Source organism: Oncorhynchus nerka, unplaced genomic scaffold (genome assembly GCF_034236695.1).
Source record: "Oncorhynchus nerka isolate Pitt River unplaced genomic scaffold, Oner_Uvic_2.0 unplaced_scaffold_1344, whole genome shotgun sequence".
NCBI classification, from domain to species: Eukaryota; Metazoa; Chordata; class Actinopteri; order Salmoniformes; family Salmonidae; genus Oncorhynchus; species Oncorhynchus nerka.
In genome coordinates this window covers 79670-100329 of record NW_027040002.1, presented here as the reverse complement: position 1 = coordinate 100329, position 20660 = coordinate 79670, and the positions used below count along the sequence as shown (strand labels likewise).

The following is a 20660-nucleotide window of genomic DNA, read 5'->3' as shown; positions in this document are numbered from 1 at the left end:
TAGCTTCAGAGTTTGTTCTGTTAGGTGACCTAAACTGGGATATGCTTAACACCCCGGCAGTCCTACAATCTAAGCTAGATGCCCTCAATCTCACACAAATCATCAAGGAACCCACCAGGTACAACCCTAAATCTGTAAACAAGGGCACCCTCATAGACATCATCCTGACCAACTGGCCCTCCAAATACACCTCCGCTGTCTTCAACCAGGATCTCAGCGATCACTGCCTCATTGCCTGTATCCGCTACGGAGCCGCAGTCAAACGACCACCCTCATCACTGTCAAACGCTCCCTAAAACACTTCTGTGAGCAGGCCTTTCTAATCGACCTGGCCCGGGTATCCTGGAAAGACATTGACCTCATCCCGTCAGTTGAGGATGCCTGGTCATTCTTTAAAAGTAACTTCCTCACCATTTTAGATAAGCATGCTCCGTTCAAAAATGCAGAACTAAGAACAGATATAGCCCTTGGTTCACTCCAGACCTGACTGCCCTCGATCAGCACAAAAACATCCTGTGGCGGACTGCAATAGCATCGAATAGTCCCCGCGATATGCAACTGTTCAGGGAAGTCAGGAACCAATACACGCAGTCAGTCAGGAAAGCTAAGGCCAGCTTCTTCAGGCAGAAGTTTGCATCCTGTACAAGAGCACCTCCTCCCAGCTGCCCACTGCACTGAGGCTAGGTAACACGGTCACCAACGATAAACCCATTATTATCGAAAACTTCAACAAGCATTTCTCAACGGCTGGCCATGCCTTCCGCCTGGCTACTCCAACCTCGGCCAACAGCTCCGCCCCCCCCCCCACCCGCAGCTACAAATCGCCCAAGCCTCTCTGAAACAGGTTCTCCCTTTACCCAAATCCAGATAGCAGATGTTCTGAAAGAGCTGCAAACCTGGAATCCCGTCACAAATCAGCTGGGCTTGACAATCTGGACCCTCTATTTCTGAAACTATCCGCCGCCATTGTCGCAACCTTTATTACCAGCCTGTTCAACCTCTCTTCATATCGTCTGAGATCCCCAAGGATTGGAAAGCTGCCGCAGTCATCCCCAAACCTCTTCATCAAGGGGACACCCTATTCCAAACTGCTTCAATGTCAAGAGACACCCTGGACCCAAACTGTTACAGACCAGTTTATATCCATCCTTTTGCCCTGCCTATCTAAGGTCCCTTCATAAGCCAAGTCAGGTAGGTAAAGCTCCGTCTTATCTCAGTTCACTGGTCACGATGGCAACACCCATCCGTAGCACGCGCTCCAGCAGGTGTATCTCACTGATCATCCCTAAAGCCAACACCTCATTTGGCCGCCTTTCGTTCCAGTTCTCTGCTGCCTGTGACTGGAACGAATTGCAAAAATCGCTGAAGTTGGGGACTTTTATCTCCCTCACCAACTTCAAACATCTGCTATCTGAGCAGCTAACCGATCGCTGCAGCTGTACATAGTCTATCGGTAAATAGCCCACCCATTTTTACCTACCTCATCCCCATACTGTTTTTATTTATTTACTTTTCTGCTCTTTTCCACACCAGTATCTCTACCTGTACATGACCATCTGATCATTTATCACTCCAGTGTTAATCTGCAAAATTGTAATTATTCGCCTACCTCCTCATGCCTTTTGCACACAATGTATATAGACTCCCCTTTTTTTCTACTGTGTTATTGACTTGTTAATTGTTTACTCCATGTGTAACTCTGTGTTGTCTGTTCACACTGCTATGCTTTATCTTGGCCAGGTCGCAGTTGCAAATGAGAACTTGTTCTCAACTAGCCTACCTGGTTAAATAAAGGTGAAATAAAAAAAAATAAAAAAAATAAAAGACGAGTCCCGTTCCCTTCAGACGAGTCCCGTTCCCTTCAGACGAGTCCCGTTCCCTTCAGACGAGTCCCGTTCCCTTCAGACGAGTCCCGTTACCTTCAGACGGGCCTTCAGACGAGTCCCGTTCCCTTCAGACTAGTCCTGTTACCTTCAGATGAGTCCTGTTACCTTCAGACGGGCCTTCAGACGAGTCCTGTTACCTTCAGACGAGTCCCGTTCCCTTCAGACGAGTCCCGTTCCCTTCAGACGAGTGCCGTTCCCTTCAGACGAGTCCCGTTCCCTTCAGACGAGTCCCGTTACCTTCAGACGAGTCCCGTTACCTTCAGACGGGCCTTCAGACTAGTCCTGTTACCTTCAGACGAGTCCCGTTCCCTTCAGACTAGTCCTGTTACCTTCAGATGAGTCCCGTTACCTTCAGACGGGCCTTCAGACGAGTCCCGTTCCCTTCAGACGAGTCCCGTTACCTTCAGACGGGCCTTCAGACGAGTCCTGTTACCTTCAGACGAGTCCCGTTTCCTTCAGACGAGTCCCGTTCCCTTCAGACGAGTCCCGTTACCTTCAGACGAGTCCCGTTACCTTCAGACGAGTCCCGTTACCTTCAGACGGGCCTTCAGACTAGTCCTGTTACCTTCAGACGAGTCCCGTTCCCTTCAGACTAGTCCTGTTACCTTCAGATGAGTCCCGTTACCTTCAGACGGGCCTTCAGACGAGTCCTGTTACCTTCAGATGAGTCCCGTTACCTTCAGACGAGTCCCGTTCCCTTCAGACGAGTCCCGTTCCCTTCAGACGAGTGCCGTTCCCTTCAGACGAGTCCCGTTCCCTTCAGACGAGTCCCGTTCCCTTCAGACGAGTCCCGTTACCTTCAGATGAGTCCCGTTACCTTCAGACGGGCCTTCAGACTAGTCCTGTTACCTTCAGACGAGTCCCGTTACCTTCAGACGGGCCTTCAGACGAGTCCCGTTCCCTTCAGACGAGTCCCGTTACCTTCAGACGAGTCCCGTTCCTTCAGACAGATGAGTCCCGTTCCCTTCAGATGAGTCCCGTTACCTTCAGACGAGTCCCGTTCCCTTCAGATGAGTCCCATCACCTTCAGATGAGTCCTGTGGCACTTATGGGGGTCATAGAGCAAAACGGAGAGAACACCATCCTCTTCGTGAGTCTCGGACGTTAGACATTTTCGTGAGAAGACCGATTTTCGGGATGTCTCACGGTCTTGACACACACCGCTCTGTCACCTTTCACCGCAGACTTGGAAATGAGACGCTGTCAGATGTGGTGGATTGAGACGCATCCAATGCAAACAAACAGATATCTCTACCTTAAACTGACGGATTTTGATTGGGATTTTTTTTTAAATGTATCACCGGTGCGTCAATCGACTCTAGAGGGTTAACACCTGAGGTGCTGACCTGTTGCACCCTCTATAACCACTGTGATTATTATTGGACCCTGCTGGTCATCAATGAATGTTTGAACATCTTGAAGAACAATCTGGCCTTAATGGCCATATACTCTTATAATCTCCACCCGGCACAGTCAGAAGAGGACTGGCCACCCCTCAGAGCCTGGTTTCTTCCCAGGTTCCAGCCTAGGAGTTTTTCCTAGTCGCATTGCTTCTGTTTGGCGTTTTGGCTGGGTTTCTGTATAAGCACTTTGACATCTGTTGGTGGAAAAAGGGTTTTATAAATAAATGTGATTGAGAGAGGAGGAGGGAGAGTGATTCTATATCACAGGGACTTTTGGGGGGGGGTGGACTGATTTGTTGGTGGAAAAAGGGCTTTATAACTAAATGTGATTGAGAGAGGAGGAGGGAGAGTGATTCTATATCAGCAGGGACTTTTGGGGGGGATGGACTGATTTGTTGGTGGAAAAAGGGCTTTATAACTAAATGTGATTGAGAGAGGAGGAGGGAGAGTGATTCTATATCAGCAGGGATGGGTAAACTTTTGGGAGGGGATGGACTGATTTGTTGGTGGAAAAAGGTCAGTTATTAAAATATACAGGTCCATCATCATTCCTCCATTCTTTCTATCTGGTTCAAGACATTCAAGTGTGGCCTGAAGAGGGGTGTGGCCTGAAGAGAGGTGTGGCCTGAAGAGAGGTGTGGCCTGAAGAGGGGTGTGGTCTGAAGAGGGGTGTGGCCTGAGTGGGGGTGTGGTCTGAAGAGGGGTGTGGCCTGAAGGGGTTTTCTAACCCCTCCTCTTTAGGATGCACACAAAGATGAACAGTCAGCTAGAATGCAGTGTAACCTGTTAAACCTGTCTGGTGATGACAACACTAAAGTTACTGACAGCTTCTGATCAGTAATGTAGCAGGTGGGTTAGAATCTAATCATTTTAGTTTGTAGTGTCTGATCAGTAATGTAGCAGGTGGGTTAGAATCTAATCATTTTAGTTTGTAGTGTCTGATCAGTAATGTAACAGGTGGGTTAGAATCTAATCATTTTAGTTTGTAGTGTCTGATCAGTAATGTAACAGGTGGGTTAGAATCTAATCATTTTAGTTTGTAGTGTCTGATCAGTAATGTAACAGGTGGGTTAGAATCTGATCCTGATCAGTAATGTAACAGGTGGGTTAGAATCTGATCCTCGGTCTGATCTTAGTCCTGACTCGGGGAAGAACAGGTGTGTTACTGTCATACAGCCTCCATTTTGACTGAGACACAGAGGAGACTTGACAGACAGCAGACTGACACAACACACAACTACAGTGAGTATCTGTGTGTGAGAGAGAGATGTTCTGAAAGTTTGTTTGTGGTGTTTGACTGTATGCTGGTTTTGTTTACCATGTCTAAGTGTATATGTCTTTCCCAATATTTGCTTGTGAATGTTTGTTTCATGTCCAAGTTCAGCTGTTTGTTTGGTGTGTGTGTGTGTGTGTGTGTGTGTGTGCGTGTGTGTATGTATGTGTGTGTGTGTCTATGTGTAAATTAGTAGTCTTGCATTATGTCTGTTTTGGGTCATTTGAATTTAATATTAATGAACCGTTTGCTATGATGTCATTCCAGATCAGTACACAAGAACCTCAGCTCTCTTCCTCTCCTCCCTGTCTGCTATGGGGGGCTCTTCCTCTAAGAAGACTGTATTTGGGGGGAGAAAGAAGCAACAGGACTCAGTGTTGACCTGGAGGGAACTGAAGGGGGCACTATCCAATAAGAAACATAAGAGAAGCATCATTATTCCTCCTCTGGACAAACTGTCAGTGGATAACCTGAAGAGGGAGGTCCTTACTCCCAATAATACGTTTTCAGTGGCCGGGAAGAGGAAGGAGTCGCTGTCATTGGGTAACTTTAGGAAGGAGTCAGTGTCACCCGAAGTCTCTCTCTGGGTAAGAGGAAGAAAGGAGAACAGAATATATTCTCTCTGCTTAACACCAAGAAGGAATCACCTTCTCCTCCACCAGCCAAAATATATTCTCTCTGGTTAACATCAAGAAGGAATCACCTCCTCCACCACCAGCCAAAAATATATTCTCTCTGGTTAACACCAAGAAGGAATCGTCTCCTCCTCCACCAGCCAAAAATATATTCTCTCTGGTTAACACCAAGAAGGAATCGTCTCCTCCTCCACCAGCCAAAAATATATTCTCTCTGGTTAACACCAAGAAGGAATCACCTCCTCCTCCACCAGCCAAAAATATATTCTCTCTGGTTAACATCAAGAAGGAATCATCCTCCTCCACCAGCCAAAAATATATTCTCCTGCTTAACATCAGAGAATCACCTCCCATTATCCCTGGCAAATGTTAACCCCTTACTTTAAACCTGACCTCGGCCCTGGACAGAGAGACGGATGGACGGATGGACAGGCAAGCGGACAGTCAGAGAGACAGGTGGACAGAGAGAGACAGGTGGACAGAGAGAGACCGGTGGACAGAGAGAGACCGGTGGACAGAGAGAGACCGGTGGACAGAGAGAGACAGGTGGACAGAGAGAGACAGGTGGACAGAGAGAGACAGGTGGACAGAGAGAGACCGGTGGACAGAGAGAGACAGGTGGACAGAGAGAGACCGGTGGACAGAGAGAGACAGAGAGAGAGACGGTGGACAGAGAGAGACAGGTGGACAGAGAGAGACCGGTGGACAGAGAGAGACCGGTGGACAGAGAGACCGGTGGACAGAGAGACCGGTGGACAGAGAGACCGGTGGACAGAGAGAGACCGGTGGACAGAGAGAGACCGGTGGACAGAGAGAGACAGGTGGACAGAGAGAGACAGGTGGACAGAGAGAGACAGGTGGACAGAGAGAGACAGGTGGACAGAGAGAGACAGGTGGACAGAGAGAGACAGGTGGACAGAGAGAGACAGGTGGACAGAGAGAGAGACAGGTGGACAGAGAGAGAGACGGTGGACAGAGAGAGACAGGTGGACAGGTGGACAGAGAGAGACAGGTGGACAGAGAGAGACCGGTGGACAGAGAGAGACAGGTGGACAGAGAGAGACAGGTGGACAGAGAGAGACAGGTGGACAGAGAGAGACCGGTGGACAGAGAGAGACAGGTGGACAGGTGGACAGAGAGAGACAGGTGGACAGGTGGACAGAGAGAGACAGGTGGACAGAGAGAGACAGGTGGACAGAGAGAGACAGGTGGACAGAGAGAGACCGGTGGACAGAGAGAGACAGGTGGACAGACAGAGAGACAGGTGGACAGAGAGAGACCGGTGGACAGAGAGAGACAGGTGGACAGAGAGAGACAGGTGGACAGAGAGAGACAGGTGGACAGAGAGAGACAGGTGGACAGAGAGAGACAGGTGGACAGAGAGAGACAGGTGGACAGAGAGAGACAGGTGGACAGAGAGAGACAGGTGGACAGAGAGAGACCGACAGGTGGACAGAGAGAGACAGGTGGACAGAGAGAGACCGGTGGACAGAGAGAGACCGGTGGACAGAGAGACAGAGAGACAGGAGTGTTTAACTTCTAGTTTGTGTCTTTATTCTCCTTCCTAGCAGCATCATAAAGACAGACATGATCAAGCGTTGGCCGCCGCCAGGCATAACCAAGCGATCAGGCAGACAGACACAGATTAAGAATGTATTCATTTTTCTGGCTTTATTTAGAGATGTTTTGGTACAAAAATAAAACTAAAAAACAGTAAGATTTTTTTAAATAAAAGAGAAAAAAAACAGCTTCTCAAAAATGTCGTCTTTAATTTGGGGAAATTATTTTAATGGTGAAATATGTTTTCATACATGCTTATAAAAATAATGCATATTAACAGGCATATTTAAATATTTAGAATATTCATAACCAGCATTTCCCTTTTATAGTTTCTCAGGTATGAACTTTTTCCCTTTTCAGAGATGATTTCAGCCAGTAATGGTGAGAGTTGGGGTACGTACCAGTAATCTCTCCTTAAGGGTGCACCCGTTCACTACAGTCAGAGACACAGATGGACAGTCAGAGAGAGACAGATGGACATACAGTCAGAGAGACACAGATGGACAGACAGTCAGAGAGACACAGATGGACAGACAGTCAGAGACACAGGTGGACAGTCAGAGAGACACAGGTGGACAGACAGTCAGGACTGAGACAGTCAGAGACAGGTGGACTGAGTCAGAGAGAGACAGATGTGGACAGAGTCAGAAAGAGACAGATGGATGGACAGACAGTAACAGAGAGACAGATGGACAGACAGTAACAGAGAGACAGATGGACAGACAGTAACAGAGAGACAGATGGACAGACAGTAACAGAGAGACAGATGGACAGACAGTAACAGATAAACAGATGGACAGACAGTAACAGAGAGACAGATGGACAGACAGTAACAGAGAGACAGATGGGCAGACAGTAACAGAGAGACAGATGGACAGACAGTCAGAAGTGTTGTAGGTTCTTTAATAGAAACGGTTTCCATCATTTCTGACCATGAAACTGATTGTGAGGTCACAGAAACAACCAGAACACATCAGTCTACAATACAGACTGGCCTATAGTCTATTCCTTCATTCTCTAGACAGCTAGACAGATAAGAGGGACGGCTGGCAGACGGCTGGAAGGCCAAGACAACATGCAACATGTAGGCAGTATTGGGCAACAGATGGCAGATCAGAGAAGATACACCCTGATGTATAAATGCCTGTTTGATCATGTGTAAAATGTGCTTGCAGCCGAGGCTTTCAGTGCGGTGAATAAACTCTGTGTTTTTACTAGTCGTCCGTTTGAGTTTTTACTCTGTTCAGAACCTAACAATACATTTAATATCAGTAAAATGTCTTTACAAATACCCCCCCCTTCTTAAAACTCACCTAACATGTTATGCAGTACACACACACACCTCTCCAACCTCTGCACACACACCTCCCCTCACTGTATACACACCTCTCCAACCTCTCCACACACACCTCTCCCCTCACTGTACACACTCAGCGCAGACTATTCTCGTAAGATCAACAACAAAAAATGCATAAATAAAATGTCAAATTAAAAATAAAAAGTCATAAATATTCAGTTCTGATTGTAATGATGACTTTTCTACTGAGCTGACTGCTCAGGTAGACCACATGTCATCACATATCTGAGGAGTGTATATGGGACAATGTCAATAAAGTTGTTTCAAACAGAAACGTCAGTGCCTGTAGGTAACTGTAGTCATGTTTTCTGTAACATACAGTATCATACAAACAACATTTTACATCAATACAACTAAACATCACATTATACAATAAAAACATTTAGCATTATTCAGAAACTCCAAAATAATCACACACTGTGTGTGTGTGTGTGTGTGTGTGTGTGCGCATGCTCGTGTCAGCTCTCTGTGGACGTCATCATGTCCTTTGTTCCCTTCAGGATGAGAGGAGCTCCCCTGGTCTTCTCCACCAGCTCCGCATCACCATTCTCATATGGCTGGAGAGGGAGGATGAAGGGGACGAGGAGAGAGGATGAAAGGAGAAAGAGAGGGATGGAGAGGCAGGGTGGAGGGGACGAGGAGAGAGGATGAAAGGAGAAATAGAGGGATGGAGAGGCAGGGTGAAGGGGACGAGGAGAGAGGGATGGAGAGGCAGGGTGAAGGGGACGAGGAGAGGGGATGAAAGGAGAAAGAGAGGGATGGAGAGGCAGGGTGAAGGGGACGAGGAGAGAGGATGAAAGGAGAAAGAGAGGGATGGAGAGGCAGGGTGAAGGGGACGAGGAGAGGGGATGAAAGGAGAAAGAGAGGGATGGAGAGGCAGGGTGAAGGGGACGAGGAGAGGGGATGAAAGGAGAAAGAGAGGGATGGAGAGGCAGGGTGAAGGGGACGAGGAGAGGGGATGAAAGGAGAAAGAGAGGGATGGAGAGGCAGGGTGAAGGGACGAGGAGAGGGGATGAAAGGAGAAAGAGAGGGATGGAGAGGCAGGGTGAAGGGGACGAGGAGGGGATGAAAGGAGAAAGAGAAGGATGGAGAGGCAGGGTGAAGGGGACGAGGAGAGGGGATGAAAGGAGAAAGAGAGGGATGGAGAGGCAGGGTGAAGGGGACGAGGAGAGGGGATGAAAGGAGAAAGAGAGGGATGGAGAGGCAGGGTGAAGGGATGACAGGAGGGGATGAAAGGAGAAAGAGGGATGGAGAGGCAGGATGAAGGGGACGAGGAGAGGGATGAAAGGAGAAAGAGAGGGATGGAGAGGCAGGGTGAAGGGGACGAGGAGAGGGGATGAAAGGAGAAAGAGAGGGATGGAGAGGCAGGGTGAAGGGGATGAGGAGAGGGGATGAAAGGAGAAAGAGAGGGATGGAGAGGCAGGGTGAAGGGGATTAGGTGGAGGACGAGGAGAGAGGGGATGAAAGGAGAAAGAGAGAGTTAGTAAGGTCCAGCCATCGGAGAGAGAGATAGAGAGAGAAATGAAGAAACAGAGAAATACAGTGTGGTGTCTTTCAGAGGTGTTCAGTAGCTTCATCTCTGCTCCTCTCCATGACAAGCACAGCAATAAGCTGGATCACAGCACGTACAGATATCCTCCCTGCTCCTCTCCATGACAAGCACAGCAATAAGCTGGATCACAGCACGTACAGATATCCTCCCTGCTCCTCTCCATGACAAGCACAGCAATAAGCTGGATCACAGCACGTACAGATATCCTCCCTGCTCCTCTCCATGACAAGCACAGCAATAAGCTGGATCACAGCACGTACAGATATCCTCCCTGCTCCTCTCCATGACAAGCACAGCAATAAGCTGGATCACAGCTGACATACAGATAGGAAACACAATAAGGACACAATACAACCAAGCTATAACCTAAATGAAACCCAACTATAACCCACAACCTATTTATTGAGCCATTTCTGTGGGTGGTGGGTAGCCAAGCGGTGAAGCGTGTTGGGCCAGTAACCGAGACGACTAGGTGAAGAATGTCAACGTGCCCTTGAGCAAGGCACTTTAACCCGGATGCTCCTGTAAGTGGCTGTGGATAAGAGCGTCTGCTAAATGACTAACATGTTTAGCTTCTAGTTTGTGTCCTAATTCTCGTTCCTGGCAGCATCATAAAAGACAGACATGATCAAGCGATGGCCGCACCCAGCACCACGATGCCGCCAGGCATAACCAAGCGATCAGGCAGACAGGCACAGATAAGGAATATTTTCATTTTTCTGGTTTTATTTTCAGAGATTTTTTGGTACAAAAATAAAACTAAAAAACAGAAACAGATTTTTAAATGAAAGAGAAAAAACAGTTTCTCTGTTAAATGGAGTATTGTTTTATTTTACAATCTGGGAAAAATATGTTTTCATACGTGCTTATGAAAATAATGCATATTAACAGGCATATTTATATAAAAAATCTAAATATTTAGAATATTAATTACCAGCATTTCCCTTTTATAGTTTCTCAGTTATGAACATTTTCCCTTTACAGAGATGATTTCAGCCAGTAATGGTGAGAGTTGGGGTACGTCCCAATGATCTCTCCTTAAGGGTGCACCCGTTCACTACAGTCAGAGAGACACAGATGGACAGACAGTCAGAGAGGGAGAGAGTTGGGGTACGTCCCAATGATCTCTCCTTAAGGGTTCACTGGTTCATGACATTCCACACATCTGACAGCATTGGGTTGGTGGAGGGCTGGAGGGAGTTCCCACCATATTTCTTATACCAGTCATTTCCTTTCAAATCAGTGAAGGGAAGTGAACGAGTGCACACTTTGGGAGGAAGAAGAGACAATTGGGACGTGGCCCAGGACTGTAGAAGAGGACGACTTGATTCCACTTGACCACTGGGGGGCGCTAATGTATATTACACTTTACTGTGTGTGTGTGTGTGTGTGTGTGTGTGTGTGTGTGTGTGTGTGTGTGTAAAACAAAATGACAGTCCGTGTCATGGGTGGGGTAGGGTAAGTACGAGGGGAACATATTTCACTGTCACACCAGAGTTAGTGCAGAATAGCGTGCGACACTGAAATGTTTCCGCCCCTGCCTGTAATTGTGCCGTTTGTTCTCCATTAGTGACATCACTGACAGGATGTGTAAACGTTTAACTGGTGTTTGTGTGGGGTACTGTAAACACACACACACACACACACACACACACACACTCCTGTGTCTCCACACAGAGAGCAACGACACAGTGATGAGTCAGCCGTGTGTTTGTTTGTGTGTGTGTGTGTGTGTGTGTGTGTGTGTGTGTGTGTGTGTACATGCCATAGCTACAGGTCACAGGAAACATGACAACTAGTCAGACCTGTTTGAACCACTTTAACATCTGGTTCACATCCCACCAGGCTGTCCAGGGGTTGGCAGACAGCCTTCCTACAACGTTCCAACAACGTTCCAGAGACATTGTCACTATATAGAAGGTCTGTATGGAAAACAGTTGCATTATCAGAGTCCAGTATGGACCCAGCTGAAGACCAAAACATTGACCGCGGGGGGCTGGTCTTACTCAACCGGACTCATTCAAGTCTTGGCGATGTAGAACGTCTCTTTCTCTCTAGACACACAGATTGAGACATCTGTGTTAGAAGCTGCACGGCACCATGTTAACAGAGGAGAGAAATCAGCCCCATCACTCTGTGTTAGAAGCTGCACGGCACCATGTTAACAGAGGAGAGAAATCAGCCCCATCACTCTCAACCCATTCACAACGTTATGTTTGATCAGGTCTCTTTTTACAAACAGCACGTAGGCTCCGGTTTCTAACAACACGCAGTCACTTCTCCAGACAGCTACCGTTTAGTTTCCAAACAATAATATCTACATGATTAACTATTCATATGGTTCTATATGGATGAGGACAGAGACACACGGGGCTGCTATGTTACAGTATTATAACAACGATGCTACAAACACTCATATAGGCCATATTCTCTGTCTGCTTGTAAAGGGAGATACCTCGTCAGTTGTACAACCGAATGCCTCCTACTGAAATGTGTCTTCCACATTTAACCCAACCCTCTCTGAATCAGGAGGTGGTTGTCGTCGAGGCCTGGTTGTTGTAGGGCTATTTTGTGACATTGTTGTGGTACATGTTCCACTGTAATTCTGTTGTTGTAGGTGTTGTTGTGGTATTGTGTTATGTTGTCGTTGTTGTAGGTGTTGTTGTGGTATTGTGTTACGTTGTCGTTGTTGTAGGTGTTTTAGTGGTATTGTGTAACGTTGTCGTTATTCTAGGTGTTGTTGTGGTATTTTGTTACGTTGTCGTTGTTGTAGGTGTTGTCATGGTATTTTGTTATGTTGTTGTTGTTGTAGGTGTTGTTGTGGTATTGTGTAACGTTGTCGTTATTCTAGGTGTTGTCGTGGTATTTTGTTACGTTGTCGTTGTTGTAGGTGTTGTTGTGGTATTGTGTAACGTTGTCGTTATTCTAGGTGTTGTCGTGGTATTTTGTTACGTTGTCGTTGTTGTAGGTGTTGCCATGGTATTTTGTTACATGGTAGTAGTCACTTAAGTGGTCTTTTATCCAGTGTAGTTATTTTTTAAATGTTTTGTTAAGTTGTAGTGGTTACAGTGGTTGATGTTGTTAAGGTGTGTCAGTGCATGGTGGTTGCTATGGTATAGTTTGGAGGCCATAACGTTGTTGTTAGGTTGTAGTTTATGTCATTGTGACAGTGTAGTTACATTGTTGTCACAGGACTGTTAGCTAGTTGTCTGGGCATGGTGATGAAAGTTACTATAGCACCCTGTCAGTGTTGACATTGTTACGGTGTAACTGCTTGTTACGTCGTCATCGTACGTCTGTCACCTATATGTGTCTACTGTCCTCGTCTAATCGTCTGTGTCCGAGTGGTCGCCGTGGGGACTTATATGTTTGTTGTCGTCGTCGTGGTGATTGTTGCCGTTGCTCTCGGAGAGTACCTCTTGCTCCAGGGTGTTGCAGCGCATGCCGGACAGCGTGTCTTTGCGGCCGGCGTCGCCACGGCGACACAGGCAGCAGAGGATCCGCTTGAAGGTCTGTAACATGTCCGTGTCTCTGAAGCTGTAGATGATGGGGTTGACCAGGGAGTTACACTCAGCCAGGACCAGACAGTACTTCTCATAACGCAGCACCTGGCAAGATTCACAGCCCAGACCATCCAACATCAACAACACCAGGCCCGGGGTCCAGCAGATCACAAAACAACCTGGAGGAGAGGGGAGGGGGAGGGAGGAGAGGGGGGGAGAGAGGAGGAGAGAGGGGGAGAGGGGGGAGGAGAGGGGGAGGAGAGAGGAGGAGAGGGGGAGGAGAGAGGAGGAGAGGGGGGGGAGGGGGGAGAGGAGGAGAGGGGGGGAGGAGAGAGGGGGAGGAGGAGAGGGGGAGGAGAGAGGGGGAGGGGGAGAGGGAGGGGGGGAGAGGGGAGAGGGGGGGAGGAGGGGGGGGAGAGGGGGGAGTGGGGAGAGGGGGGGGGGGGGGGGAGGGAGAGGGGGGAGGGGAGAGGGGAGGGAGGAGAGAGGAGGAGAGGGAGGAGAGGAGAGGGGGAGGGAGGAGAGAGGAGAGGAGGAGAGGGAGGAGAGAGGAGGAGAGGGAGGAGAGGAGGGGGGGAGGGGAGGGGGAGGGAGGGGAGAGGAGGAGAGGAGAGGGGGGGGGAGGAGAGGGAGAGAGGAGAGGGAGGAGAGAGGAGGAGAGGGAGGAGAGGAGAGGGGGGGAGGGAGGAGAGAGGAGAGGAGGAGAGGGAGGAGAGAGGAGGAGAGGGAAGAGAGAGGAGGAGAGAGACAATTGTAAAATGTCAGCTGGTCAGTGAATACTGTACACACACAGAGTCAGTATCCACTGTCGGTGTGTGGCTTGGGGTTGGTCGGACAGATCTGATTTCATTATGATAATATTCAATTACACAATTTCACCCTTCAGGAATTCATACTGTACACAGACACACACACACACAGTGACAGAGAGAAGGGGAGGTTGAAATGGAGGAGTGTATTTGTGTCGTGGTGGTTTAACTATGCTGTTCCCTGTCAGGACATGCACAGACATTCCTCACTCACATTTTTTGTTTTACTATCCTTGTGGCGACCAAACAATTGATTCCCATTCAAAATCCTATTTTCCCTAACATCTAACCCTAACATCTAACCCTAACCCTAACATCTAACCCTAAACCTAACATCTAACCCTAACATCTAACCCTAAACCTAACATCTAACCCTAAACCTAACATCTAACCCTAAACCTAACCCCTAACATCTAACCCTAAACCTTAATACCTAACCCTAAACCTGACCCCTAACCCTAAACCTAACCCTAAACCTAACCCCTAATACCTAACCCTAACATCTAACCCTAAACCTGACCCCTAACCCTAACCTCTAATATCTAACCCTAAACCTAACCCCTAATATCTAACCCTAAACCTAACCCCTAATATCTAACCCTAAACCTAACATCTAACCCTAACATCTAACCCTAAACGTAACCCTAACATCTAACCCTAACATCTAACCCTAACCCTAAACCTAACCCCTAATATCTAACCCTAAACCTAACCCTAACATCTAACCCTAACATCTAACCCTAAACCCTAATATCTAACCCTAAACCTAACCCTAACATCTAACCCTAACATCTAACCCTAACATCTAACCCTAAACCTAACATCTAACCCTAAACCTAACCCCTAATATCTAACCCTAAACCTAACCCTAACATCTAACCCTAAACCTAACATCTAACCCTAAACCTAACCCCTAATATCTAACCCTAAACCTAGCAGAAAGAGTACACACACAGCCTCTCTCACTCACACTTACCATGCCAGAGAGTACACACACAGCCTCTCTCACTCACACTCACCATGCCAGAAAGAGCACACACAGCCTCTCTCACTCTCACTTACCATGGCAGAGAGAGTACACACACAGCCTCCCTCACTCACACTTACCATGGCAGAGAGTACACACACAGCCTCCCTCACTCACACTTACCATGGCAGAGAGTACACACACAGCCTCCCTCACTCACACTTACCATGCCAGAGAGTACACACACAGCCTCTCTCACTCACACTCACCATGCCAGAAAGAGCACACACAGCCTCTCTCACTCTCACTTACCATGGCAGAGAGAGTACACACACAGCCTCCCTCACTCACACTTACCATGGCAGAGAGAGTACACACAGCCTCCCTCACTCACACTTACCATGCCAGAAAGAGCACACACAGCCTCTCTCACTCTCACTTACCATGGCAGAGAGAGTACACACACAGCCTCCCTCACTCACACTTACCATGCCAGAGAGTACACACACAGCCTCCCTCACTCACACTTACCATGGCAGAGAGAGTACACACAGCCTCCCTCACTCACACTTACCATGCCAGAAAGAGCACACACAGCCTCTCTCACTCTCACTTACCATGGCAGAGAGAGTACACACACAGCCTCCCTCACTCACACTTACCATGCCAGAGAGTACACACACAGCCTCTCACACTTACCATGCCAGAGAGTACACACACAGCCTCTCTCACTCACACTTGCTATGCCAGAAAGAGAGACAACCAGAAATTCAAGGATTGTATGAGCCTATATGTGAGAAACAGAGACGTCAAATTCCTTCCAGAGGAATTTAATCAGAAGTTAAAAATGCTGGAGCAGAATCTTGGGAGAGAAGCAGGAAAGAGGAGAAGGAAGGAAGGAAGGAAGGAGGAAGGGAGGGAGAGAGTGAGGGATGTGGGGGTGGAAGTAGAGTGTCTGGTTAAACGAGTTCGGACAAGCCAGAGAGGTGCCTGAATGCCGGAGAGAGAGAGTGTGTGTGTGTGTATATGTATAAACAGTTGAAGTCAGAAGTTTACATACACTTAGGTCGGAGTCATTAAAACTCGTTTATTCAACCACTCCACAAATTTCTTAACATACTATAGTTTGGGCAAGTCGGTTAGGACATCTACTTTGACACATGACACAAGTCATTTTTCCAATGATTGTTTACTGACAGATTATTTCACTTATAATTCACTGTATCACAATTCCAGTGGGTCAGAAGTTTACACACACTAAGTTTATTGTGCTTTTAAAAAGCTTGAAAAATTCCAGAAAATGATGTCATGGCTTTAGAAGCTTCTGATAGGCTAATTGACATAATTTGAGTCAATTGGAGGTGTACCTGTGGATGTATTTCAAGGCCTACCTTCAAACGCAGTGCCTATTTTCTTGACATCATGGGGAAATAAAAAGAAATCAGCCAAGACCTCAGAAAAAAAGACCTCCACAAGTCTGGTTCATCCTTGGGAGCAATTTCCAAACGCCTGAAGGTACCATGTTCATCTTTACAAACAATAATACTCAAGTATAAACACCATGGGACCACGCAGCTGTCATACCGCTCAGGAAGGAGACGCGTTCTGTCTCCTAGAGATGAACTAACTCACCAACTCTGGTGTCTCCTAGATATTAACGTACTTTGGTGCGAAAAGTGCAAATCAATCCCAGAACAACAGCAAAAGACCTTGTGAAGATGCTGGAGGAAACAGGTACAAAAGTATCTATATCCACAGTAAAACGGGTCCTATATCGACATAACCTGAAAGGCCGCTAAGCAAGCAAGAAACCACTGCTCTAAAACCACCATAAAAAAGCCAAACTACAGTTTGCAACTGCACATGGGGACAAAGATCGTACTTTTTGGAGAAATGTCCTCTGATCTGATTAAACAAAAAACCAAAGCCAATTCCTCGTTTGGCCGCATTTCCTTCCAGTTCTCTGCTGCCAAATACTGGAACGAATTGCAAAAATCACTGAAGCTGGAGACTCAGATCTCGCTCTCTAACTTTGAGCACCAGTTGTCAGAGCAGTTCACAGATCACTGCATATAGCCCATCTGTAAATAGCCCATCCAACTACTTCATAATTGTTTGCTCCTATGCACACCAGTATATCTTCTGCACATCTATCACTCCAGTGTTAAATTGCTAAATTGTAATTATTTTGCCACAATGGCCTATTTATTGCCTTTACCTCCCGAATCTTACCTCGTTTGCACACTGCATATAGACTTTTCTATTGTGTTATTGACTGTATGTTTGTTTATTCCATGTGTAACTCTGTGTTGTTGTTTGTTGTTTGTGTCGCACTGCTTTGCTTTATATTGCCCAGGTCACAGTTGTAAATGAGAACTCATTCTCAACTGGCCTATCTATCATACACTAACCTACCTAAGTACACTAACCTAAGTTGTTCTCAACCTGGTTAAATAAAGGTGAAATAAAAATAAACGTTTGACCCAAGTTAAACAATTTAAAGGCAATGCTACCAAATACTAATTGAGTGCATGTAAACTTCTGACCCACTGGGAATGTGATGAAAGAAATAAAAGCTGAAATAAATCATTCTCTCTACTATTATTCTGACATTTTAGGGACCTAAGACAGGGAATTTTTACTGGGACTAAATGTCAGGAATTGTGAAAAACGGAGTTTAAATATATTTGGCTAAGGTGTATGTAAACTTCAACTGTATGTGTGTGTATGTATATATATGATATATATATATAGTTGTCCAGGCCTTCCTCACCCAGGATCATAGAAACCGTCTTCATCAGGTTGAACACAGTCTCCTTGTGTCGTATCTGGCTGGTGTGCTGAGACATCCTCTGGCTCTTGTGTCTGACATACACAAAGATCCTGGTGTAGGCAGCCACCATGAGAGAGAAGGTGAACAGGTTGAGCACAGCCCAGAACACCAGGTAGGAGCGTTTGTACATGGGGGCCATGGTGGAACAGTTTTCCAGGTCACACACACAGTGCCAGCCCATGGTGGGAACCAGGCCCATGAAGATGGCTAGGCCCCAGATAAGGGCGATGAGCAGCACCACGCGGCGGTTGGTCATCTTACTGTGGAGCTGAGATGATATATACTTTATTAGTCCATAACAGATGGAAACCGCTTTCTCCTGACCACTCTACTGTAATATCAACACACACACACACACACACACACACACACACACACACACACACACACACACACCTGCATGGTGAAGATGGTCTGGTGGCGCTCCAAGGCGATGGCCAGGAGGTTCAACACCGATGCTGTCAGACTGGAGTCGATCAGGGTCTGGAGGGAGGAATAATTCATCTATATTTGAAGGGTTTTTAACATATTGACTGAGACAGGACAGTTGAAAGGAGACAGGAAAGGTAGGAGAGATGGAGAGTCAGAAGACCAGAGGGTGGAGTACAACCCACGCTGACTGGTAAACTTGGCTGTACAGTCGTGGCCAAAAGTTTTGAGTGTCAAAGGCTTTTATTGACAATTACATGAAGTTGATGCAAAGAGTCAATATTTGCAGTGTTGACCCTTCTTTTTCAAGACCTCTGCAATCCGCCCTGGCATGCTGTCAATTAACTTCTGGGTCACATCCTGACTGATGGCAGGATGTTTTCTTGGAGTTTGTCAGAATTTGTGAGTTTTTATTTGCCTCTTGAGGATTGACCACAAGTTCTCAATGGGATTAAGGTCTGGGAGTTTCATGGCCATGGACCCAAAATATCAATGTTTTGTTCCCGAGCCACTTAGTTATCACTTTTGCCTTATGGCAAGGTGCACTATGCTGGAAAAGGCATTGTTCGTCACCAAACTGTTCCTGGATGGTTAGGAGAAGTTGCTCCTGGAGGATTCTTTATTCTTTATTCATGGCTGTGTTCTTAGGCAAAATTGTGAGTGAGCCCACTCCCTTGGCTTAGAAGCAACCCCACACATGAATTGTCTCAGGATGCTTTACTGTTGGCATGACACAGGACTGATGGTAGCGCTCACCTTGTCTTCTCCGGACAAGCTTTTTTCCGGATGCCCCTAACAATCGGAAAGGGGATTCATCAGAGAAAATGACTTTACCCCAGTCCTCAGCAGTCCAATCCCTATACCTTTTGCAGAATATCAGTCTGTCCCTGATGTTTTTCCTGGAGAGAAGTGGCTTCTTTGCTGCCCTTCTTGACACCAGGCCATCCTCCAACAGCCTTTGCCTCACTGTGCGTGCAGATGCACTCACACCTGCCTGTTGCCATTCCTGAGCAGGCTCTGTACTGATGGTGCCCCGATCCCACAGCTGAATCAACTTTAGGAGACGGTCCTGGCGCTTGCTGGACTTTCTTGGGCACCCTGAAGCCTTCTTCACAACAATTGAACTGCTCTCCTTGAAGTTCTTGATGATCTGATAAATGGTTGATTTAGATGCAATCTTACTGGCAGCAATCTCCTTGCCTGTGAAGCCCTTTTTGTGCAAAGCAATGATGACGGCACGTGTTTCCTTGCAGGTAACCATGGTTGACAGAGGAAGAACAATGATTCCAAGCACCACCCTCCTTTGAAGCTTCCAGTCTGTTATTCAAACTCAATCAGCATGACAGAGTGATCTCCAGCCTTGTCAACACTCACACCTGTGTTAACGAGAGAATCACTGACATGACAGCTGGTCATTTTGTGGCAGGGCTGAAATGCAGTGGAAATGTTTTTGGGGGGATTCAGTTCATTTGCATGGCAAAGAGGGATTTGCAAATAATTACAATTCATCTGATCACTCTTCATAACATTCTGGAGTATATGCAAATTGCCATCATACAAAATGAGACAGCAGACTCCGTGAAAATTAATATTTGAGTCATTCTCAAAACATTTGGCCACGACTGTACATGTGTGCCGGGTTCCTCGACCACAGCGGGTCCAGCCATTTCAACTATGTGGGCCTTTTGCTTATAATAGCTTAGTAAGCATAAATCACACAAACCTACAGTACTTTGACAGGAAAAGTTTTCCCAGTTTGAAAGAAAAAAATGTGGATTAATGGGCCCTAGCAAGCATCAACTCAGGGACGGACCATGGATCAGTAATCAGCCCAGGCTTTTCTGACATGCCGGCCCATTTTTTCCTCAAGGACCTCATCACTAGATAAGTAATGCTAATTATGTGGAAGAGAAACTGCCCTTTGGCCAGTCCATTTCTGCATGAACTAATCCTATGGGAAGAACTTGTCTTGTGCACCTGGCTTACTGGCCATTGGTTCTTGGGCCAGATTGATGGTCCAGGGTTAGTTAGGGTGTGTGTTGGACTCTCCTACCTGGCTTACTGGCCATTAGTTCTTGGGCCAGATTGATGGTCCAGGGTTAGTTAGGGTGTGTGTGGGACTCTCCTACCTGGCGTACAAACCACTGGTTCTCGGGCCAGATTGATGGTCCAGGGTTAGTTAGGGTGTGTGTTGGACTCTCCTACCTGGCGTACAAACCACTGGTTCTTGGACAGCTTGATGGTCCAGGGCCCAGTGTGGAACATCAGGTGCAGGTAGGCGATACCTGAGAACAGGTCTGCTGCCGCCAGGTTGCCTAGGGGATAGTCGACAAGGACATTAGTAGGGTTGCTAAGGGGGGTAATATTACTGGTAACTTTCTAAAATGTACCAGTTAACTCCTGGATTTTAGGGAATTTTCACAGATATAAAGAAAATGACATAAATATGACTA

General features: G+C 47.0%; 1 protein-coding gene across 1 annotated transcript in view; it reads right to left on the bottom strand.

The window, feature by feature from the left end:
* Positions 1-7646: 7646 nt before the first annotated feature.
* LOC135559615 (lysophosphatidic acid receptor 2-like) overlaps positions 7647-20660 on the bottom strand; it is a 36078-nt gene continuing 23064 nt past the window's right edge. The window contains exons 3-7 of the mRNA XM_065015687.1: positions 20413-20522; positions 18175-18261; positions 17719-18046; positions 13083-13348; positions 7647-8671 (exon numbers count right to left, since the gene is read on the bottom strand). Of these exons, the coding sequence (XP_064871759.1) occupies positions 8573-8671; positions 13083-13348; positions 17719-18046; positions 18175-18261; positions 20413-20522 (890 nt within the window). The 3' untranslated portion in view covers positions 7647-8572. The remainder of the gene's footprint in view (positions 8672-13082; positions 13349-17718; positions 18047-18174; positions 18262-20412; positions 20523-20660) is intronic.